At 37.3% G+C, this 20455-nt stretch overlaps 1 protein-coding gene across 1 annotated transcript in view; it reads right to left on the bottom strand.

Annotated features, from left to right (window-relative positions):
- The window catches only part of BEGAIN (brain enriched guanylate kinase associated), a 72081-nt gene extending 56866 nt beyond the window's left edge, over positions 1–15215 (bottom strand). Inside the window, exons 1-3 of the mRNA XM_026050434.1 lie at positions 15193–15215; positions 14628–14717; positions 981–1142 (exon numbers count right to left, since the gene is read on the bottom strand). Coding sequence (XP_025906219.1) covers positions 981–1142; positions 14628–14717; positions 15193–15215 — 275 coding nt within the window. The remainder of the gene's footprint in view (positions 1–980; positions 1143–14627; positions 14718–15192) is intronic.
- Between the last annotated feature and the right edge of the window lie 5240 nt (positions 15216–20455).

Below are 20455 nucleotides of genomic sequence, written 5' to 3'. Positions count from 1 at the left end.
TTTTTTGTTTTTTTGTCCTCTGTGAAAACCTAAAAAAAATTTATTTGGATATAGCCCTGGAATGATTCCTTTTTAATTTTGTTTTGGCTCATTCTGTGAATTGAAGCAAATTGTCCATATAATTATCCATATGAGTTTAATTATCCATATGAATTTAGGAAATTCCTCCCAAGAAATGCAAATACATTCCTAAATAAATGGATTACCATAGATTCTGAAGTTTTGCAAATGAAGAAAAGAAGGAATGTTAAGAAACACTGATAAATTTAAAGCTAGATTACACTCCATTTTAGTAAGTATCATATAACTCAAGCGCACATGGCTATTATAACTGCTCATTAACAGGGCTTGTGATTTGCAAGTGCAAGTACATAGCTCAGTACTACAGCTTAAATAATTTTATACAATATTTTTTCAGTATGATTGCATTCTTCTTGGGTCAAAACACTGAATGATCTGCTGCAGCATCAGATGAAATGCCATAATATTGTATATATTGGACAGAAAGTCTCAGCTTTGAGAAAAGGAGGACTGAACTCTATATGCTTGTGTCAGAGCAATGAAGGGTAAAAACTGAGTGTACAGTCTAACTCATTAAATACTTTTATATATACATATATATATATAAATATACACAATGTGTTTATAATCTGTGCATGCATAATACACTATAACGTACCCTACATAGATCTTTATATTATAAACAATGTCATATAGATATACCTATATATATAACTGGGTATTTTCTTTCAGTACAAACATGTTACATATCACAGGTAAATGAATTTATATGGGATATGTAATATATATTCAGATAAATGAAATACATATTCAATGTGTAAACATATTGTACTGTCAAGAAGCAATACATGAAAGTATATTTGAGAACATACACATGTATTTTGTTTGGATACATGTATTTAACACAGTCACTTAAGTTCCTAATAATTCTGATTATTTCAAAAAAGGTAGTTACTAACCTTCTCAGTTTTTCAGTTACTTTTTCAAGTTCCTCCTGAGCACGTCTCAATTCTATTTCAAGATACTGACGTGTAGAATCAAATTCTGTTTCAAGCATTTCCAGTTTATGGGTGGTGTATGATAGACGCTTTCGTAATTCCCCCTTCTGTTCTTGCAAAGTACTAGAAAAACAAAGACCACAGCTGTAGAATTTAGCTGTTCCAGAAAAGCTTTTCATGATCCACTGCTTGACCAAATCCCTGCAGTATAGACTGGCATCAAGCCACAGAAATGTACTTAATAATTTGTTTACTGCACTTTACGAATTTTCTGATTTAGACAGTTGACTGTCTTCCCATCTGTCCTTTTTAGCATATTCATTGCTAATATCTCATTAGCCATAATGGAATATTTTGTGGAAGAATCTGCAGTGAAAACAAAATACACTTCAGAATTTCACTTCACATAGCACCTTTCATTTAGAATTACCTAAAAATACTGTGACTGAAGTCAAAGATATTTATAGAGCAATGACTGTAAATAAACTGTGCAAAAAGCTTCCTTGCCAGTACTCCAGGTTATAATATACATTTTTAGAGAAAGGAGATTTTGTGTTATTTGTCAAATTTGCACTCTGTTCCCTAGCCATCAAGCTTTCTAGGGTTGCTGTCATTCAGTATTTCCTCTAGAGAATGGTAATTCTAATAATTATTTATTATTGTTATTCTAGTTCTCAAATTATGGCTCTTTTCCCATTTTGCTTCTTATTGGGAACAAAGGCTTCCTAGACACAGGTCTAATTTCCTACAATACTTATAAAAGGACTTGTACCCTGCTTTGCAAGCTAGCTTCAGTTACACTATTTTCTTGACAAAGAGGAGCCTGAGAGGAGCCAAAATTCAGAGCCAGAGAGGAGATTTTTCACTTTGTTTCTTTGTGTCTAATTAAGAAATAAGACATCATAAAGCAAAACAAATCTATGCAAAAGGTTTATTCTGGAGAGCAAGCTGCCACCTGCTCCCAAACTCTCCATCTGTGTTTGAAATGAGGATTCTAGGAACTCATTCCCCGCATTCCAGGGACCGACTCTGTGACTTCAGGGGAATCAGCCTCCTGTCACTTCAGTTCTCCACCTATGCAATGGAGATTTTCCTCCTTGTCTGTTTAGCTTGCATCCTCTTCTTTTTTCTATATGTTGCTGAGTGCACAGCAAGACATGGCTCCGGTCAGAGCTGGTGTCTCTAGGCACGACTTGGGCACGGCCACTGCTGGGATTGAGGTGTTCCCTTGGCTTTGGCTGGGAGCTCGGAGACTCGGCAGAATCGGAGTCTGCCATCACCTAGAGACACAAGGGCTACCACATGGCGCACTGTGAATTCACTTGCTTGTTTTTAAACACATGCTAAAAATACTCTTTCAGAATATAATGGCAAATTCTGATTCCCTTTGAAGTTGTCAGCCATGCTGTCAACATCAGTAGAATAATAATGTTTTGGATCTATAATTAAACAAGGGAGTTGGGAACAAGATGCTGTTCCTCAAGAAATACTTATCTGAGCTGGCTTGTGTGCCTGCCTTCTCTTCTACAGAGTGTGATAGGAGCTTCAGGAAGTTATGGAAAAGCTTTACAATTGCTGCTTACTTGATCCATGCAGCTTAGATCTAGAAAACGGTCTAATGTTTTGCCAACACAGTGCTCTGTTTCAGTTACACATATTGCATGCTTCCAGTTATACTTAGATTACCACTTATATTCTCTTAAAATAATATAATCTAATTCAGAGATTAAATGCAACTCCAGGTAATACAATCATTTCATTTTTATATTTCACTGGATGAATGGAACTAAAACATTATATAGGAAAATGAGCACCTGAACCCTGGTTGCTCAGGTCTACATGTCACGTCATACTGCCTTGCCCTTGCTCTGCTTCTGACCCCCTGCTCTTGCTATTTATGTGTCCGACTTAGCAGAGAAGAGTGGTCAGTTTTCCTTTCTATAGTCGGGCAATATGGATTTTTTCCTATGAAAGGGAAGTTAAGCTGGGTTTCAAAACTATTTATAGTGAAGAAGGATTGAATTTGAATCTTCTGCCATTCTAGAAATCTAACCTTTAGGATCTGCACAAAAAAAGTCCAGTGTTCTGCTAGGGTCCTGGTTCAGCAAAATGTTAAAGGATAAACTTAATATTTTGTCCCCTTGAAGTTCACTGTGAAATGTTTGTATTCTTGAATTCTTTGCTTTCAGGCTGGGATTGTTAATCTCAGTAAAATAAGGCACATTGTAATGAACTATACTGACTGAGATATATAGCTATCTTTATTTTCCAGTAATGCATTGGTTAGTAAATCATTGCTGTAACTTCATTAAAAAAAAATCAAAAAAAAAAAAAAAGTGAATAAGGTATAATTTAGGTAACTTCAAAGATCAAAATTATTTCCATTCAATAAACCATAATTCTGAAAAAGTTGGCTTCCCATATTGTGAGAGAACATTATTTCTGCTCAGTGCTGCCTAAGATAGAAAACCAGGATGGCAGCCTGAAATGTTCATTTTTAGAAAATTAAAAAAAAAACTTTCCAAACCTAGCAGAACTCTTCTCACTGTGTGCATTGATTCCTCTTGTAGATCTGAAACTGGCTGGCTGCTCTTAAAATGAATTATTGATTTTAATTACAATGGGGTGGCAGGTGTATAACAATAAATCTTTATTAAAACACAAGCTACTAGACAGAAAGCTAAAATTTCTAGAAACAGAGAAATCATGTTCTCACAAAAATTTGGACAGCAGGAACAGGTCAGGAAATTTATAGCCATTTGTCTGGAAAAAAAAGGCCCAACTGGGGAAAGCACTTAAACATTTGCTTATTTCTTTTTTGAGTCAAGGAATTTTTGATTAATTTAAAGCAGTGACACAGTGAAACTCATGATAGTCTGTCTATTGGCACAAAGAGAAAAAGAAAATCCTGAGTCTGAAGCCAAAAGCACAGAATGGGTATCAGGGGTATAACACTGGCTGCAGGGTGCCAGGGTTATCTACAGTGTAGATCTGGGAATGGTTTGAGCATTGTCCAAGTACATTACTGGTCTTATGTTGCCTCCAGGTATATAGAAACAAACACCTGAGAAGACACAATGGGTCGTCTCTTCTGTGCCTCTAACAGGAGAGTCAGAGGCCTAAATTTTATTTTATACAAATCTAAGTTATTTCATGAACTTTTTCTTGAGTTGCTCGTGAAATAGATTTTTCCTTCTCTGAGAAACTTCCCTCACTGCTACCTTCCAGCAGGTATGGTTATGCATCATAAAATGCAGTTCCTGAATTCTCTCTCTTATATTTTGTCTTATACTTTTTTTTTTCTTCTAGAAGTCCAGGCTTTACATAATGACTATTTCATTTTTTGCTGTGTACCACTGTAAAGTTGTTAATGGTAATTTGGACAGAGTTGAAAAGAAGTTAAAAAATACAATGTTAAAATATAGACTCTTCAAGTTAACAATTTTGCATTTTATTTTTACCCAAGACTATAAGTTCCACAAACTAGCTGCATTTTGTTTCAGCTTGTCACATGCAATTTTTTTAATGTTAGTAAACCAACATATTTTACCCCTTAATTTATCTTTTATGGCTAATTTGCCCTCATGGTTGTTTGTTATATATATTCACTGTATAGCTGAAAAACAAGAAAACAGCTTCCTAGAGAAACCACAACTGGGAGAAAGGATAAGATATAATTGCAGTTAGAAAATATTCTGTGGAAATCTGGTAATGTTATGTCTTAGAAAAGGCAAATCCTATATTACATAGACTTCGTGGAACTCAGACAGCTGGAGCGAGTGAGGAATTACAGGATAGGTTCCAGAATCCTGTAGAGAAGGCCCTTTTGCACGAGTGGTTCTCTGTTTCTTCTAATGATCTCCAAAGACCTGCTCCTGTGACAACCCGTGGTTTGCAAGTCATTATCCATTTTGTTTCATTAAAGTATTTCACTAAAAATGAGGACGGTAAGTACAATTTTAAATATTTAAAGTGCTGAAAGAATTCTCTCAAGGGAGGCCACTTTAGAGTTTTAAGACTTTCCAAAATATTTTTTTCATCAGTTAGCTCTGTTTACAACCTTAAAAAAAGAACAAACAAAAAAACTATAAAAAACATACATTGGCACGAAAACTTGTGCCCATAAACATTGTAACACTGCCAGTAATTGCCAGGTTTCGATTCAGAATTGCTCCCTGACAGGGATTTTGAAACCCTGTTCTCTTTGGTAATGCCCTTACAAAGAGACCCCAATCTTTACTATTGAATCTGTTTGTAGGAGCTGATGCTTGTAGCAATTTAGAAACTGTTTAGGGAAGGTATTATCAGTTGTGAGGTAGCACTACTCAGATTCTACATTTAGTGAAAAGCAGTCTATGTTAGTGGAAGAACATGAGAAGGCTGTACAAGCCAGGACAGAAAACTGAGAAAATAAAGCATATATTCCAATATAACCAATATTCTCGGTATTTTTGTGCTGTTACTAATTTACTATCCTAGCTTTTTAAAACTTTTTTTTTCTTTTTTTTTTTTTTTTTTTTTTCCCTATATCTTTCCCCTAGCTGTACTTTAAGCTACGTGCTGTTGCAGCTCATAGCCTCAGCCATAGGTCAGGTACATCAGCTGATGCACGCAGAGAAGATGGACAATGTCTCATCCTGTAAGAATCAGTCAGGATTAGTCTGCAGAGCTGTCTGGATAAGCTCCAGGTGAACATATTTCCTCTGGAGCATTTCAGCCGGAGTTGAAATGCCATGTGGTGACAGCTCTATTCTTAGGAAGGTGTGCGGGAAAATGAGCAGGTTTTCACTTTACCTGTCTGATCTCCTGCCAGCTCATCTGCCTGGCAGATGGCTTGAAGATGGAGGAAAGCTGGCTAGCGAAGCATAGGAATTTCCACCTGAATTTAAGGAAAAAATCTTGACTGTGAGGGTGACAGAGCACTGGAATAGAGGTTATGGAGTTTCCATCTCTGGAGATATTCAAAACCCTCCTGGACATGATCCTGTGCAACATGCTGTAAGTGTTCCTGCTTGTGCAGGGCGGTGGACTAGATGGTCTCCAGAAGTCCCTTCCAACCTCAACCTTTCTACGTTTCTGTGGTTCTGTGGCAGTTCAACTGCCTGGATGGGTGAGGATTTCTAGGCCTTGAAGCTCTGGGAAAGCCCACAGAGAGGAAGAGCTCCCTGAGACTCAGTGTCTATGCAGAAGGCCCACAGATGGAATATCCTGGAAACCACACACCTACACGTGCGTGGTCCAAGTGTTTGGCAACACTTCCACATCTGTCTGACAGCCCAGGGCTTTCCTTTGCAAATTATTCTGCATTGTTGTTTCAGCATGGAGCAATGGCCTTTTTTGAGATGATGAAATTCCCCTTGAATGGACTGATTGCTTTTCTTCACATAGCTCTAGGACTAAGCAAAACAGAACATGATTAACAGTGTAAGAAAGGAAATGAGCAGTGAAAGGAATACAAAACGAGGATATGGGAGTGTCTAACAACCCTCATTGAATGTTCTTATCTCTTGCTGGTGAAACAGAGGTTTTAATGTAGCTTTAAAACCCTATACCCACATGGTTGTGTCTGGTGGGTAGATATCTCATCTGGAGAGCAAATGTGTAAGCAGGAATTAACCTGGACTGGTGTTTGTGGCTCGAAATCTCGTTCCTGGCTTTGCCTTGTGTTATTCTGGACAAGTGACTTAGAGTGGGACTGATCTGACCACGTGCAATTGTCAGTTCTAGCTGGTCAGTGTGGCTCCTGTTTCTAGTATGTAATGAAAAACAGGCATTATCAAGATGAGACTAATTTGACCTATTTTCAAAGCCTACTTTTAGATGAGGTGACGCAAATCTGGAAGTACCCGTTTCTCTCCATTAATTACAAAGAGAATTTAGTCAAGGAGCTTAGACACAGATAACTACGTCTCGTCAGATAACTCCCCCTCTTCCTGACTCAATGTGCCATGTATAAGATGAGGTAACAGCATTCCCTTTCTTGTCTGCTTAGGCTGTGTGGAGGCCTGCAAAATAGAGCCGCTAAATGCTTTAAAGCAATTATCTGATCTACTTAGTACCTGTGATGTGTCATATCCTTAAAAAAGGGCTTCATAGGATAGGGAATATGGGAGGACTGATGGAAATTTAAAAAAATAGATTCTGGAAAATATTTAAAAAGCTGCATTTTTTTCTTCTTATGGGTTTTTATCTAGAGAGCAGACAGAACAGGTCAGCTCAGCATATGCACTTGCAGATGAAAAAGCCTGTGAAGAAATAGGTAAAACAGGAGGGATGGGGACTCTGGAAAGGGCTACAGGACCACTTATGACTCTGGCCTTGACATGGGGATTTAGAGGGCTGATGAAAAGCAGGTGCTCTGGTGTGGTGTGCGAGGTGGGCACTGAGAGAGCCGGAGGCCAGGAAGCCTGAGGCTTCTGCAAACCTCAGGGAATGGGGGGCTTGTGCAGTTCAGGGACTGCAAACACCCACGGCCCTGCTTTAGTTTTTGAGCGTTGGATTGAGTCCAGCAGTAGGGAGATGCTGGTAGTCAGCAGGGGTGGAGAGGACAAATTGGGACATTGCTTTTCCCACCTGTGCTGCTCCCCAGGAACAAGAGCAGTAGTAGGAGAGCTGAAGTCGTGCCTCCAGCAATGTTTCTCAGGTTTGTAGTTGCTAATAAATGAAGCACAGGTCTTTTACGAGCATTTTCTAGATTAACGGAAAGATCTTTAATGAAACAGCAATTGGTTTTCTGGGTTAGTCAAGTTTTTATTATGTGTTACATGCTCAGAGTCACAATTTTGCTAAAACTGCGTCATCCTTGTCTGTAGTTTTTGTGGCTAACCTGGTGCTTGCTCCAGCTGATTAAAGAGATGGTCTCAAGCCACCAAGTCTAGATCTAGATATACTGACATATCAAGAATTCAACTGTGGACTTGAAATTTATTTAATTTGGGGAAACAGAAGAATTTCCTGACTCTCAGACCTAGGCCAGTATGCATATCTGAGTGCTTCTTGTCTTCTTTATTCAGCTGTTGTATTTGGGTCCAAAAAAACAATTCCCAGGCAAATGTATATCCAAGTTCTAAAAGAGAGATTTTAACATGCATGCAGACTCACTTCATTCAGTTCACTTTTTTTTTTTTTTTTTGGCGGGGGGGAAGGGAAGAGGGGGTATTTTGAGATTTTCACCAATGCCTTTTTGTTGTTGTTGTTTGTGTGTTTGTTTTTTGCTACAGCCTATCCACTGACTTTCTCCATTATGATCCTTCAGAGAATGAACAGTTTGCCTGTCAGGATACATGCCTATCTTTCCTTGGTGTATACATATATATATATTACACACACACATAGCTTTTGAAGTTTATTTGCAACCATTTGAATTTCTTTCCAGTACTCATTTTCAAAATAAACAACCTGAAGTTGGGTTTGGGTTCTGAGAGGGAAGGCCAGTACATATGCTTCAGAACAAATGTGTGGGTGATCCAAATCTGGAGCTCAGATGGTTTCCAGATGACTGATGGACATATAAAACAAGTAAAAGTGTCCTTTACTTAGGTTTCAGGCATGCTGGCAGCATAGAGACCAGGGAAGACAGATGATTTTTCAGAAACATAAAAGAATAATTTGGAAGGGAGGTAAAAACGAGTTCCTTAGCAGTTGAAGCCCTAGATGCTTTGAGACAGATTCAAAGCATTAGAGTCCATTTATGATGCTTGAGGAACTGATGCATTTACCTTGAAACATAAATATTGCTGGATTTTGGAAAGCAGCTTTTCTTTACTCAGGATGTGAGCACCTGATTGTTGCACATTTCACTCAATTAAAAACTCAGAGCAGGGAAGAGATACTATATGGTAAGTGTGTCTAAACTTTGCTAGACTTTTTATTCATAAAAGGTGGAAAAGAGTCACCTCTTAATTAAAAATAGAACTGCAGTACATTTTGTCTTTATCGATCTAACAGTCCTTGGTTGCAGCAGGGATGCCTTTTATGAGAAGTATATGGAGCTCACAGACCTATCTATCCAAAACAGCATTCAATATTAACTGTAATATAAGGTGATTAAGATATGAACATTCAGTTACATATTGACATGCAAAAAACCCTTAGAGGACCAGCTGTCAACACTGAGTTGTTTTAAGCAAATGACATTGTTGTCAGTGGAACACAGTAAGTTTGAATATACCCATAATAAAGACATAAAAAAAGGTCTTTATTTAACAGTACTATCCATAACCTAAGATTCTGAATGGATTGAATAGAAACACCATGAATAAAATTACAGCTTTCAGAAATAGGCACTGAAGGTGTTTTGATTATTTTAAATGAAGTTTCCTCACCAGGAAATTGTGATTCCCCAGCGTGCTGAAAACTGTAAAGGGCAAATGAAAATGAATAGTGAGAATCCAGACCTCCATCTAGGGAGTATTTTATTCTGCAGAGCACCAGAGGAAAGAACTCAGAATTATAAATCAGGATATGCACTGTGTATCATAGGCAGCTGTGCTGGTGAGCCCAGCACTATGCTAGGTACACGGCTGCATAGAGACTGAGGAGCTGAGTCACATCTCTGAGGACTGATTTAACTTTTCTGTTGACTTGATTTGGATCTGGAATCTTCAAAAGGCACTTCCATTTCCTACTAACAGGATCACCAGTTTTGCTTCTAGGACATCTTTTGAGGTTAAAAACCTGTGTGAAGCCAGCCTGGCTGTATGTGAGAAATGAAGGCAGTGCAAAGAAACTTCTACCTAAATTCAAAGGTGACTCAGGTAGTGTGAAACAGTGCAAGCAGCTGAAATTGTTATACTCTCTGTCTTCTTGCAATCTCTCTCCTCCATTAGACTCTCCTTAAAGTCTGTGAGGACTGACTGACTTCAGCTCACTGTGGAAGACTCTTCTTAGACTTAAATGCATACCATTAACTAGTCCTAAGGGAGTCTGAGCAAAGACTGTCCCCACTCTTTTTTTTTTTTTTTTTTTTCTTGTGTTGCAGGAAAATGAAGGGATGAATAGGTGGAAAAAAAAGATGTTTGAGAAGGAAAAAAAAAAGCATGCAATTCAAGCAGAAATACATGTTTCCCGACTCATTCTCAAGGGTATGTCTGTATACTCATGAAGGATATTAGTTATGTTCCTTCCCTAATCTACATTGCTGTCCATTCCCTGTCCAAATGCTCTGGAGAACCTGTGAGAAGAGTCAGCTAGTGAACCTGGGGGAGAGTGGAGCTGATGTGGCAAACCAGCCAGCATTTGTCTGAGATGGCATCAAAGGAGCCATACTGATCATTCCCAGGATGCTACAGATGCCCCTGGAAAAGGAGAGACTGGATCTTCACACCGTTCCCCTGACTCTGCTTTTGAGGTGATTCTAGAAGCAGGCTCATCTCTAAAGGCCCTTATTTTCCTGCATTCAAAGGCTGAGAGGTTGGCATAAAGTGTTTGGCCAGGAAAAAATGATAAGTTATATATTTGCAAGATACAAAAGGATAAGAAAAGCAGGAAAAAGGGCTGACTGTAACAAATATTTTATCTTGCTGTAACAAAGGCTATTGGGGGGGCTGTCTCACACAGAAAATGATTGGAAGCTGTGGAACAGACATTGCCTGCTTTTTAATGTTTGGCAGAGTCCTAGCAGTCTGCAAAGCATCTCACCAGGGAATCCAGCCTGCTAAGCAATGATGAGAAAGAAGAAGGGGGAAAAAAAGAGTTAGGCATTGAGAAATTGAGGTAGCAAAATTAGAGATAGACTTCAATTTATGACTTTGAAGGCTGAGAGAGCTCTCCAGGCAATTCAGCAAGCATCCTTCGGTTGCACCAGCTCTCCTTACGGCTTCTAAGTGGCCATCTTCTAGATTGCTTTGGGTTGTAGTCATGGGTAAGCACTCTCTCTGGAAATTACTGAATATAGCTTGCCACATCAGCTCACAGGCCTATAAAGTTCTATTTTAATTGTGTTATTAAACTACCCCTGCTTTGGCTTTAGTTTGTTTACTTTCTCAATTCTTGTCTGAATCAAGCTGTGCTGAAACAGTAGTGTGGTTTGTTCTGCATGGTGTTGTTTATTTGGAATACAGCATGCAAGGAGAGTGGGTGAAACCCACTGCCCAGGAGCAAACTGAAAAATACCTTACTATTTCTTTTAGAAGATTGAAGTTGAAAAATAGGGAAAGTGGGTAGTATAGAAATGTACTTTAGTACCAGGAAAGGAATTTGGACCCTATCCAGGTTTCCAGACTTTAGCTGACGGACAGAGGTTATCATCTCTGCTCTCACCTTAATTATTTCTTTCTTTTCCAAGTCTTTTTCTCTTTCCTCTCACTTAGAAATCTATGTCCCAGGGGACTCATTTTGGTTCTGAAGGGGGGAAGAACTGCAGATGTCACTGAGTTTTTGTTTGTTTGTTCATTTTTTCCTTTATAAACAACGAATATTGCTGTCATGAATGAATTACTGAATTATCATTTTAGCTATTTCTGGTCACAGTTCTATTCTAATCCTCTTTTGTGTCAGAAGTCATACAAACACCTTGTGTTATTTCCCCAACTTGGATACATAGGTGCCTCTTTTTAAAAAAAATTTCAGCACTTGCCAAACTTTATTACTAAATAGTACAGGAAATAATGCTGCTGTTGCTCAGAATGAGGCACAGCATTGACCTTTCAGATATTTCCAAGAGACATTGGTGCAATTTCTGTTTTTTTTTTTTTAAATCATATTTCACACATCACACACTAAAGCAACATGCCACAGATATGAACATTCAGACCTACAGACGTACAGACTTTTGGGAAGGTTTATAGCCAGTAGAATAGGTCACTGATTCATAGATACAAACAAAAGAGCTGATAAAATAACACACCTTAGCCTTAGCACACCCAAATTCTTAGCAGTGCTATGTAATTTGGATTTGAGGGAACTTATTACTCCACACAGACTCATGTACGATATGTTGAATGGGAAGAATGAGAACCACTGTTTTTTTATCTGAATGAACTTATTTTGCCTGAATATTTCAGGGTATTTTTAGTTTTTCTGCAGTAATAAATGATCCTCAGCTCTTTGATCAACTTGATATTTCAGGGGAAAAAAGAAATAAAAGAGGAAAAAAAATGCCATCTGTCATCTTTGGCAGGTTATTTTGAGCCTTACCTAGTTTTATTCATTCTATCACACTATTTTAGGACTTCTTAGCTGATACATCCCCATTCTGCAAGAGTCTAAATGAGTTCACCTCTAGCAAGTTCAACCCTGCTTAGCATGTGTGCCATCGTTTTGTACAACCTTCCTCTCAAGCTAATGTCAAGATTTACCAGTCCAGTCAAGCCTGTTTTATCCTGCTTGCTCCCCTGAACTGACTTTCCTATACAAGATTATGTTTTGTTGTCTATGGGGATGCAGAGCAAAGGAGAAAGAAAAGGATTCTCTTCTATCAAACTCCCTCCAATACACTAGCACCCTGGCATTAGCTCTCCTGCAGTATTTGGAATAAGCCAGGGAGTGAGGGATCTCTCTGCAGATGCACAGTGGCCCAGCCAGGCAGCAGACAGGTATCTGAAGAGGTGCTAGTGCTAATGTGAAAAGCAGTGTGTATTTTGCTTCCTCAGAGAGTACCTAGTAGCCCTCTGCTTGCACTTAGCTTGAGGATACAGCACCCTGAAGAACCATGCAGGGTGGCAAAGCATTTCATTTTCCACAGGCTTTCGTCTTGCTCCTTGAGATATGAATTACCTAAACACAGCCTACAAACTTTCGCCCTCTAATTGGACCATTTTGACATTCTTGGTGAACAGAGACTTGTTTTTTTTAACTGAGCTTTTTGTTGTTTTCTGATTAGTATATTTTTTTTAAGATTAAGGCGTACCAAGCTGAAACAGGACCTACCTTCATTCTGTAAATGCTGACAGTGTCATATTCACTGTCTTTCACGAACCACTGTTCTTGCTTCCTTCAGCAAGCTGATGCTTTTCAAATATAATTCAAAAACAAGTCTCCAGATATGTATTTTAAAAATCTAGGCATGTTGAACCACTAAGGATAAGATTTAGTTCAACAAACATGAAGGAAAAAAAGTAAGCATCTAGGAAACGCTAAAATATAGTAATAATAATAAAAAGACCCTTTTGAGCATTTAAAAAAGTGGGGGAAAATATGAGAATCATCTTTCAATCTCAGTTCATTTAGTTTCTGAAATGGCTAAATCCCCCGATCTAAAATCCTGAGTTTGTGCTCTAAAATCCTGAGTTTTGGAGTACTTGGAGATAAGCTGTGGTGTTTTCCACTATAAGAGTAAGCTTGTTTTCGTTTGAAAATTAGGACTATAAGTGGATGGTAAGATTTTTTTTAAAGGTGCACATTGAAAGGCTGCTAAATGTCATTTCAAGATTCAGAACTTCCTCACAGGCATCCTTTTAAAAACCCCACATATGATCAAATTAAGTAATTACAATATGGCTCTGCAAATTACTTCTGATTCTAAAAGACATCCAAAATATTCCATCAAATTGAAATCAGGGGCATACGTTTTGCATTTTGAAATAAAAAGTTACACAAGTGCTCTTTATATTTGGGTCGTATTTATATTATACTGTTTATATTATACTGGTCACCTCCTGGCTTTAACAAGGACATGCAGCAGAACAAAGCTATTCTTATACCTGCCTCATCTAAACCCAGGTAAAAATAGAAAGCACGTGCAGAGCCCAAGGGACTGTGAAACAGGAATGTAAATCACTTCTCCAAAACTGTTGTGTTTTTACTCTGTAGAGAGTAGATGTCATGCCAAGAAAGAGTGAAAGAATTTTATTAATGTCTTTCCAATAGTAGCAATGTTCTTATGGTAAAAATTTACAAGCATTATTTATAGAAATTTAAAAAATTAAAAGAAGGCACGCTAAAGCTTATTCTGTCATTATTTTTTCTAATTAATTTCCTCCTAGGAAATGTATTACAATATTTCATATTGAAGTGAAAACTGTAGGATTAGTGAATATTTCTTCTACATACCTGCAACTTGTAATAATGTCAAAGCAACAAAGAACAAAGAGCAAATTCATGGGAAAAGGAGAAGAAAATCTAAGCAAAATATGGAGAAATGAGTCATAAGTTAAACTATGTGCTGCATAGGAATATAAACTGGAATCTGTCATAGTTCCTTCATCCTTTCACCATCTCTGTATCTGTAATGGTGATAAAACCGTACTTTAGAAAACCAAAGATTAATGAAAACCTCATAAAGGAAAAAGACTGAAGAGCATGCAAACCATGGCAATTAAGAAAGGCTGCCCAAATAACTCATATCAGCAAAGGAATTCAAGCATCTGAATTTTAAGAACTATTCCACCAGAAAGAAATATTAACCAATAGTAGGAAGCTGTGGATTTTGCAGTTTCTTAAACAACTTTCAGCTGTTATACCTGCTAATAATAATTATTACAGGCTTGTCTGAGGCAAGCATCTAGAGTACAATAATAAACAGATCTGCTGTCATTCCCCTAGTTCAGAAAATGCAGCACAACTGAATGATGAGAGACTGCAGACTGACGTGAAGAAATGAAACATTTTTACAGACATCAGAAAGTTAGAAAGAAAGCATAACTTCACAAAACATCACTTATTAGTTACCTGTCCCAGAGAGAAGGTGAAGATTTTGCGAGCCTGCCCTGGAGAATTCTAGGTTGCCATAGGCAGGTTGGCACCCAGGAATTTCGTACCCTGCAGCATGAATAGAGGACAAACCATGGCTAGGTATGGCTTATAAGACATCCAAGTGGTAACCCAGCTAGATTTGTTGCATATAAGTTGCCTATGGCATAATTTGGTATTTATAATTGTGAAAATTCAGAATATCTTACTTTAATGCAGTATTAAATCTACAAAACCAGGTGATGTCCCAATGCACACATTTAGCAATTTTCTTGCATGACATCTGTTGCAGGTCAGAATAGATATTTAGGATTGGTCATATCATGGCAGCAAATAGGTGCTACTCCACTGATTTTACTGGAGAAGCATTTGCTTTAAAGATTTGCAAATCAAGCTCTTGTATTTTTTTGCACCATAAAAGCATCAGATCAAATGAATTTATACTTCATCCGAAGAGGGCCAGCAAAATTCCTTCTGAGAACCATAGTGTGAACATGTTTAACACTTTTAATTAAATCTGGGCTGAGGTTCAAGTTCCACATACCAGGTTCCATGCACATCTACCATCAGCAGAACAATAGCTGCAAAATATTTGTTGGAAATGAAAAGCACAAAGTGAAGCAATCTGAACAAGCAATATAAGCCGTGAATAACACACAGCCAAAGCAGATCCAGAGCCCAAGAGAAAGGCCAACAAGACAGGCAAATTAGCAATGAGAACTGTTGCCCAACATTAACATCAAGCAAGACTCATAAGATTCCAAACTCTCTTCAGTCCTTATTCAAGCAAATTCTCACTCAAGGCAAAGGTAGTTTTTCCTGAGTAAAATATGAGTAAGGACTACAGGATTTGCCCGCAGAGAATAACCCAAACAATGCTGTAGCATTCATTTGCAATATCTGAAATGCAGCATAATATACCCAGAAGGATAAATACAATAAAAGATCTTTATTTTTTTCTTCACTCAAATACATTCATATTTATTAATCAATTTTTTTCCCCATATGGTTGGTGATTGTTTTACATCAGAAAATTCTACTTTTCAGTATTCACCATTGATTACTGGTGGATACTGTGAAGTAGTGACCTTCACGATATTTATGTGAACATGTCTTTGAATAGTGACCTATTTTAGGGGCAATTGTACTACACAGAGCAGCAGAGAATCTCAGCATTTATAGAAAAGGAAAACATTGTTGATTCTCCTGGCATTGCTGTAAGTTAGCCCTGGGAACAACTTCATGTCAAGAACTACAGACAGCTAGATGATGTTCTTTAAGGAACTCTGAGGGAAAGCATCATGTGAATTCTATCACATCATTGTTGTTGCACCACTGTGTTGTTCACTGAATAATGAAGAGCCCTTTCAAGTAGTTAGGACTGATTTCACGTTTTAACTTCTTCCATGACAAATATGAATTAAATGTGTGAAGACACTCAAGGAAGACATTAAAATAAGATATTGCCTGAGGTTTAGGTCCTCTCATCGCATTAATTTACAGCAATATTAACTTGAAAATCAAAGTGGAGGTGAGGGCAAATCTGAAATCTGTAGTTGGCTCTTTAGTGAGCTGTCAGTACTATTTTGGTTTAGGTGTCTCTTGATGTTGTAAACCTCAAAGTGTAAGCCTCATAATCCATATGAGGCATATTTATTTAATAGATACCAATGCTGTGGTACTTCACTCTGTACTTTCATTCTCAGCTAGTGGTGACAGTACAATAGTCCACTATAAGGGTACTGATTTGGAAGTAGTCTCATTCTGGCAATGCATTTAGTATCTACATGTTTTTTCAGGTACAAAATTGAAAAGTGATAAAAGTGATTTCTCTTTGAAATCTTGATTTTGAATAAAATCAAAGAATTTAGCCAAAAGTTTCTCTAAAATCAATGGAGACTGGAGACTGGACCCCGCCTGGATGCCACCCTGTGTCACATGCTCTGGGTGCGCCTGCTTGAGCAGGAAGGTTGGACTAGATGATCTCTAGAGGTCCCTTCCAACCTTAAATATTCTGTGATTCTGTGATTCTGTGATTCTGTGATTCTGTTCAGTACAATGAGTTTTTGCATTGTTCTCTCTGGTCCACAGATAAACCCCCTCTAGTAGCTTTCTAAAGAAATACCAACATTCATTTTGAATGAATTCTCATGATTTTGAAATAGATGAAATTTAAACATTTCTTTATTTAAACATTGTGGGCTTCACATGCCCACAAATATAATTGAGGTATGGTTCTTGGAGCAAATAAATCATTTGAGCAGAGAGAAATCTCTGCTGGCTTTAGATTCCTTACCAGCTCTCTTCCATGAAGGTTAGTCTAGCCTATCCCATACCTCCTACTGATATATAGCAAATAGCTTTCTTATAGACAACCTTGCCAAAAACATTTTAAGGCGGCGAGATGTTCTGATAAAGAGGTGAAAGATATGAATTCTGCATTAGTTGTTTGCTCAGTGACATCCTTTTGGTAGTAAATCCTGTGTAATTGCTCCATAAGTGAGTTAATACAGAGAAAAGCTCTATGCTCTAAACATTACGGGTCTTGGTATACAAAAGTTCTCCAAGGAGATTTAATTATATCCTCAGATAAACAGTGTCAGTGGTAGTCAGCCTAAGCAAATTCTCATGTGCAAGGTTGAAAAATAATTAGTGAGTCTAAGATTTGTTTATTTGCCTGATATACAAATATAAAAATTAGTCAGCTTTCACAATTTGCGTGGTTATTGCTATCTCATTGGCAAATTAGAAATTATCAAAACATATATGAGTTTTCCTTTAAAGCAGTTGTAAATTTTAAGGGAAACAAGATGGAAAATGCTGTTTAATCAATACAACTATTAAAAAAAATCTATGTAAAGGTAATACTATATAATATTTTATAATCTATTATATATATAATATTATAATGTATCATAAGCTATAATAATATATATAATAATTATAATATTATAAGCTATTATAATCTATATATAAACAGTATAGTTTACTAAAGGAAGAAGGATAGTCTCAACAAACTGATAACAACATATTTCAGTTTATCAGATTTTAGAATGGCTCCTTTATTACCGTGCATGATAAAAGTTACTCATTTTCCTTTTCTTTCTACACAGCTTCTGTTATCTCTCACTGATGTGATTGAGATAGATTCCAACGTCAAGTGAGGTTCAGTCTTGGGCATACTCTTGTAATAGCCTGTGGGTTTCCTTTTTCATTTCTCTTGTCCTATATGCAGTATGTTACTTCAAATATTGTCAGAGGCTCACCTGACTGTAATCACAAAAGATACCTGTAGACCAATATCCAATTAAAAAAATTAGATGCGTCTATGAAATATGATCAACAATTTATTTTGCTGCCTTGAGAAGAGCACCTAGCCATTAATCAGCTTTGATGGCAAAAGATGATTGATTCACTGTGCCTGGCATAGACTCACAGGCACTGCTTTGTCTATTTAAAAAACAGTGTCATGAGAAATATAAACATAATGCACCGTGTACTCCATGTATTTTATAGGTGAGTAAAATTCATAGCATCTGAGATGTATAAATGTCCCTGGCTCGCGTGCTAGTCTTCAAAAATACTGCTCTTTTTAAGAAAGAATATACATGAAGATTTTGCAAATGCCAGTGAAAACTGGAATGCTTTCTCTGAAGTAATATATTTTTCTGATGTTAAAGAATTTCATGGTTGCTCCTTTTCCAGCTTGTGAATGGCAGGCTTAGTAAATAAAGTTTAGAAATCTCTTAAGTAAAAGTCACCCAAAATCTTGCCCCACTAAGGCAGAGAGGATCTTTTTGTAGAACTGGAAGAATGTGTCCTGGCATGATTTTAGCTTAAAGCCAGTGCTCTTTAAAGAAGTGACCTGAAGTGAAGGAGATTTTCAAAAAGCTGTGACTTTATAGAGAGAAATTCTGTCAGCCTTAATCTGAGCTGCACTATTATGGTTTTTTTACTTGCCCAATTTAGCACTATTTTACCCCAGTATGAAGTGAAGCCAGAGCTTCTATTTTTGCTTCTATTAACAACATCCAGATATTTTAAGGGTATGTCTTTATAAATAGTAGTAAGCCATGATGAAAGGCTGGCAGAGCAAGCTGGAAGAAATGCAAGGACACCTTGGAACACGTTGTCATGGCTCTACCTCCACAGCACGGCCTTACAGAGGGAGCACGTGGCTGTGATGCTGATTTAGCATCACACACTTGTGAGATGCTGTCAGCTGTGCTCTCTACCTACTTTCCTACCAGTCATGCCAAAGTAGGTAACTGGCTGTCATCAGCACGGAACAAAGGCTGGAGCTGATAAAAATGTCAAACAATCCATTTCTGTGTGGAGGTGGCAGTTCTATTCCTGGAATCACCCAGAACTATCCATGACCACAGCATTAAATAATGGAAGAGTGCTGCAGGGACTGCAACAATATATCTTGATGAATATTTTAAATCTAATTTCCTAATTGAAAAACAGAGCCATATGGAACCATGCATACGCTCAGCTTGGGTAATCTGCAGGGACTGGACAAGTGCAGATCAACAGTGCAGAAACTGATGCTAACATTGGAGTTTAAGGAGATTGGGTATGTCTATCAGGCAGAAAAGAGGAGAAGATGATGACACCTTTTATTCTTGTTTTCTGACAGCATAGGACTAGGGAGATGTTGCTCTGTGGGCTCAGTTTAAAACATTTCAAGAGAACATGGTTTCACTGGCAAAGTACATGCTAGCTCAGGGACTTCTCAATGTACTCTGTCTCTGATGTTTATAAGAATGTTATACGTTTATTAAAATATTATAGCACAAATTCCTGATATCTTGGAAGGCTTTCTTTCAGTATTTTAAGCCCCTGCTCTAAAGAATGCTGGTGCCAGGGCTACTTAATGAAAAAATCAATGTCTATGAGTAAAACAAAAGTTTTCCCCTGTGTTATATTTTCAGGAATATCTAAGGCATTTCAACATAAAAATATGACATGGAACATTCTGATCAATATAGTTAACATTTTGCAAAGTGCTATGCAATCTGTTAATGAAAAATGTGGAATGACCTCAACTATCATTAATGCTACCAGTTCTTCATATCTATCCTAGCTAGCTATTTATATATATCTATTTATCTATCTATGTGTGAGCAACCTTTTGTGGTTTATATATGTATGTATACATACACATGTGTGCATGTGCATATGCATATATTTGCATTTAGAATACTTAAGATCATTATTTTCAGGAAATGTATGTGATAAGTAGTACATAAAGCCTAAGAGTTCAACTTGCATGTTTAGACTTTTTACCCCTTTAGACTATTTACCCTAGACTAATTACCCTTGATGGGTAATTATCACTGTATTAGACAGAACAGCTATGATAATGTTGGAGCTGCTTGCAATGTTTGATTTTGTTTGATGATGTCTTCAAATATATATATGAACAAATACAAATTAGGTTCCATTCATACAAAAGTCAGTTGATATATAGGTATAGAAACAAAATGTAAGAATTTATGACTAAATGTGTTAATTAGTCTTCCATTCTCAAAAAACTAAGATGCCATACACTCTGTAGATAATGCCATGGGAAATGAACTAAGCTGTTCCCTACATGAGGCTTTGCATAAATTTATAACAGTCAAAAGGTGATTTAAGCTCTAAAAAGGACCCCTGGAAACTTTTGTATTAATGCTGTACTTTTTTATGGGTATATGACTTCATATTTAGTCAGTCTTTAAATGCATCAAATATACTAATGGATCTGAAATTTAACAGCTGGCTGACTGCAATTTTACTGATGATTAGATTTGAGGGAAAAG

This window comes from Nothoprocta perdicaria, unplaced genomic scaffold (assembly GCF_003342845.1).
Source record: "Nothoprocta perdicaria isolate Ctin4 unplaced genomic scaffold, notPer1 scaffold_69, whole genome shotgun sequence".
NCBI classification, from domain to species: domain Eukaryota; kingdom Metazoa; phylum Chordata; class Aves; order Tinamiformes; family Tinamidae; genus Nothoprocta; species Nothoprocta perdicaria.
This window is presented reverse-complemented; position numbering and strand designations above follow the sequence as displayed.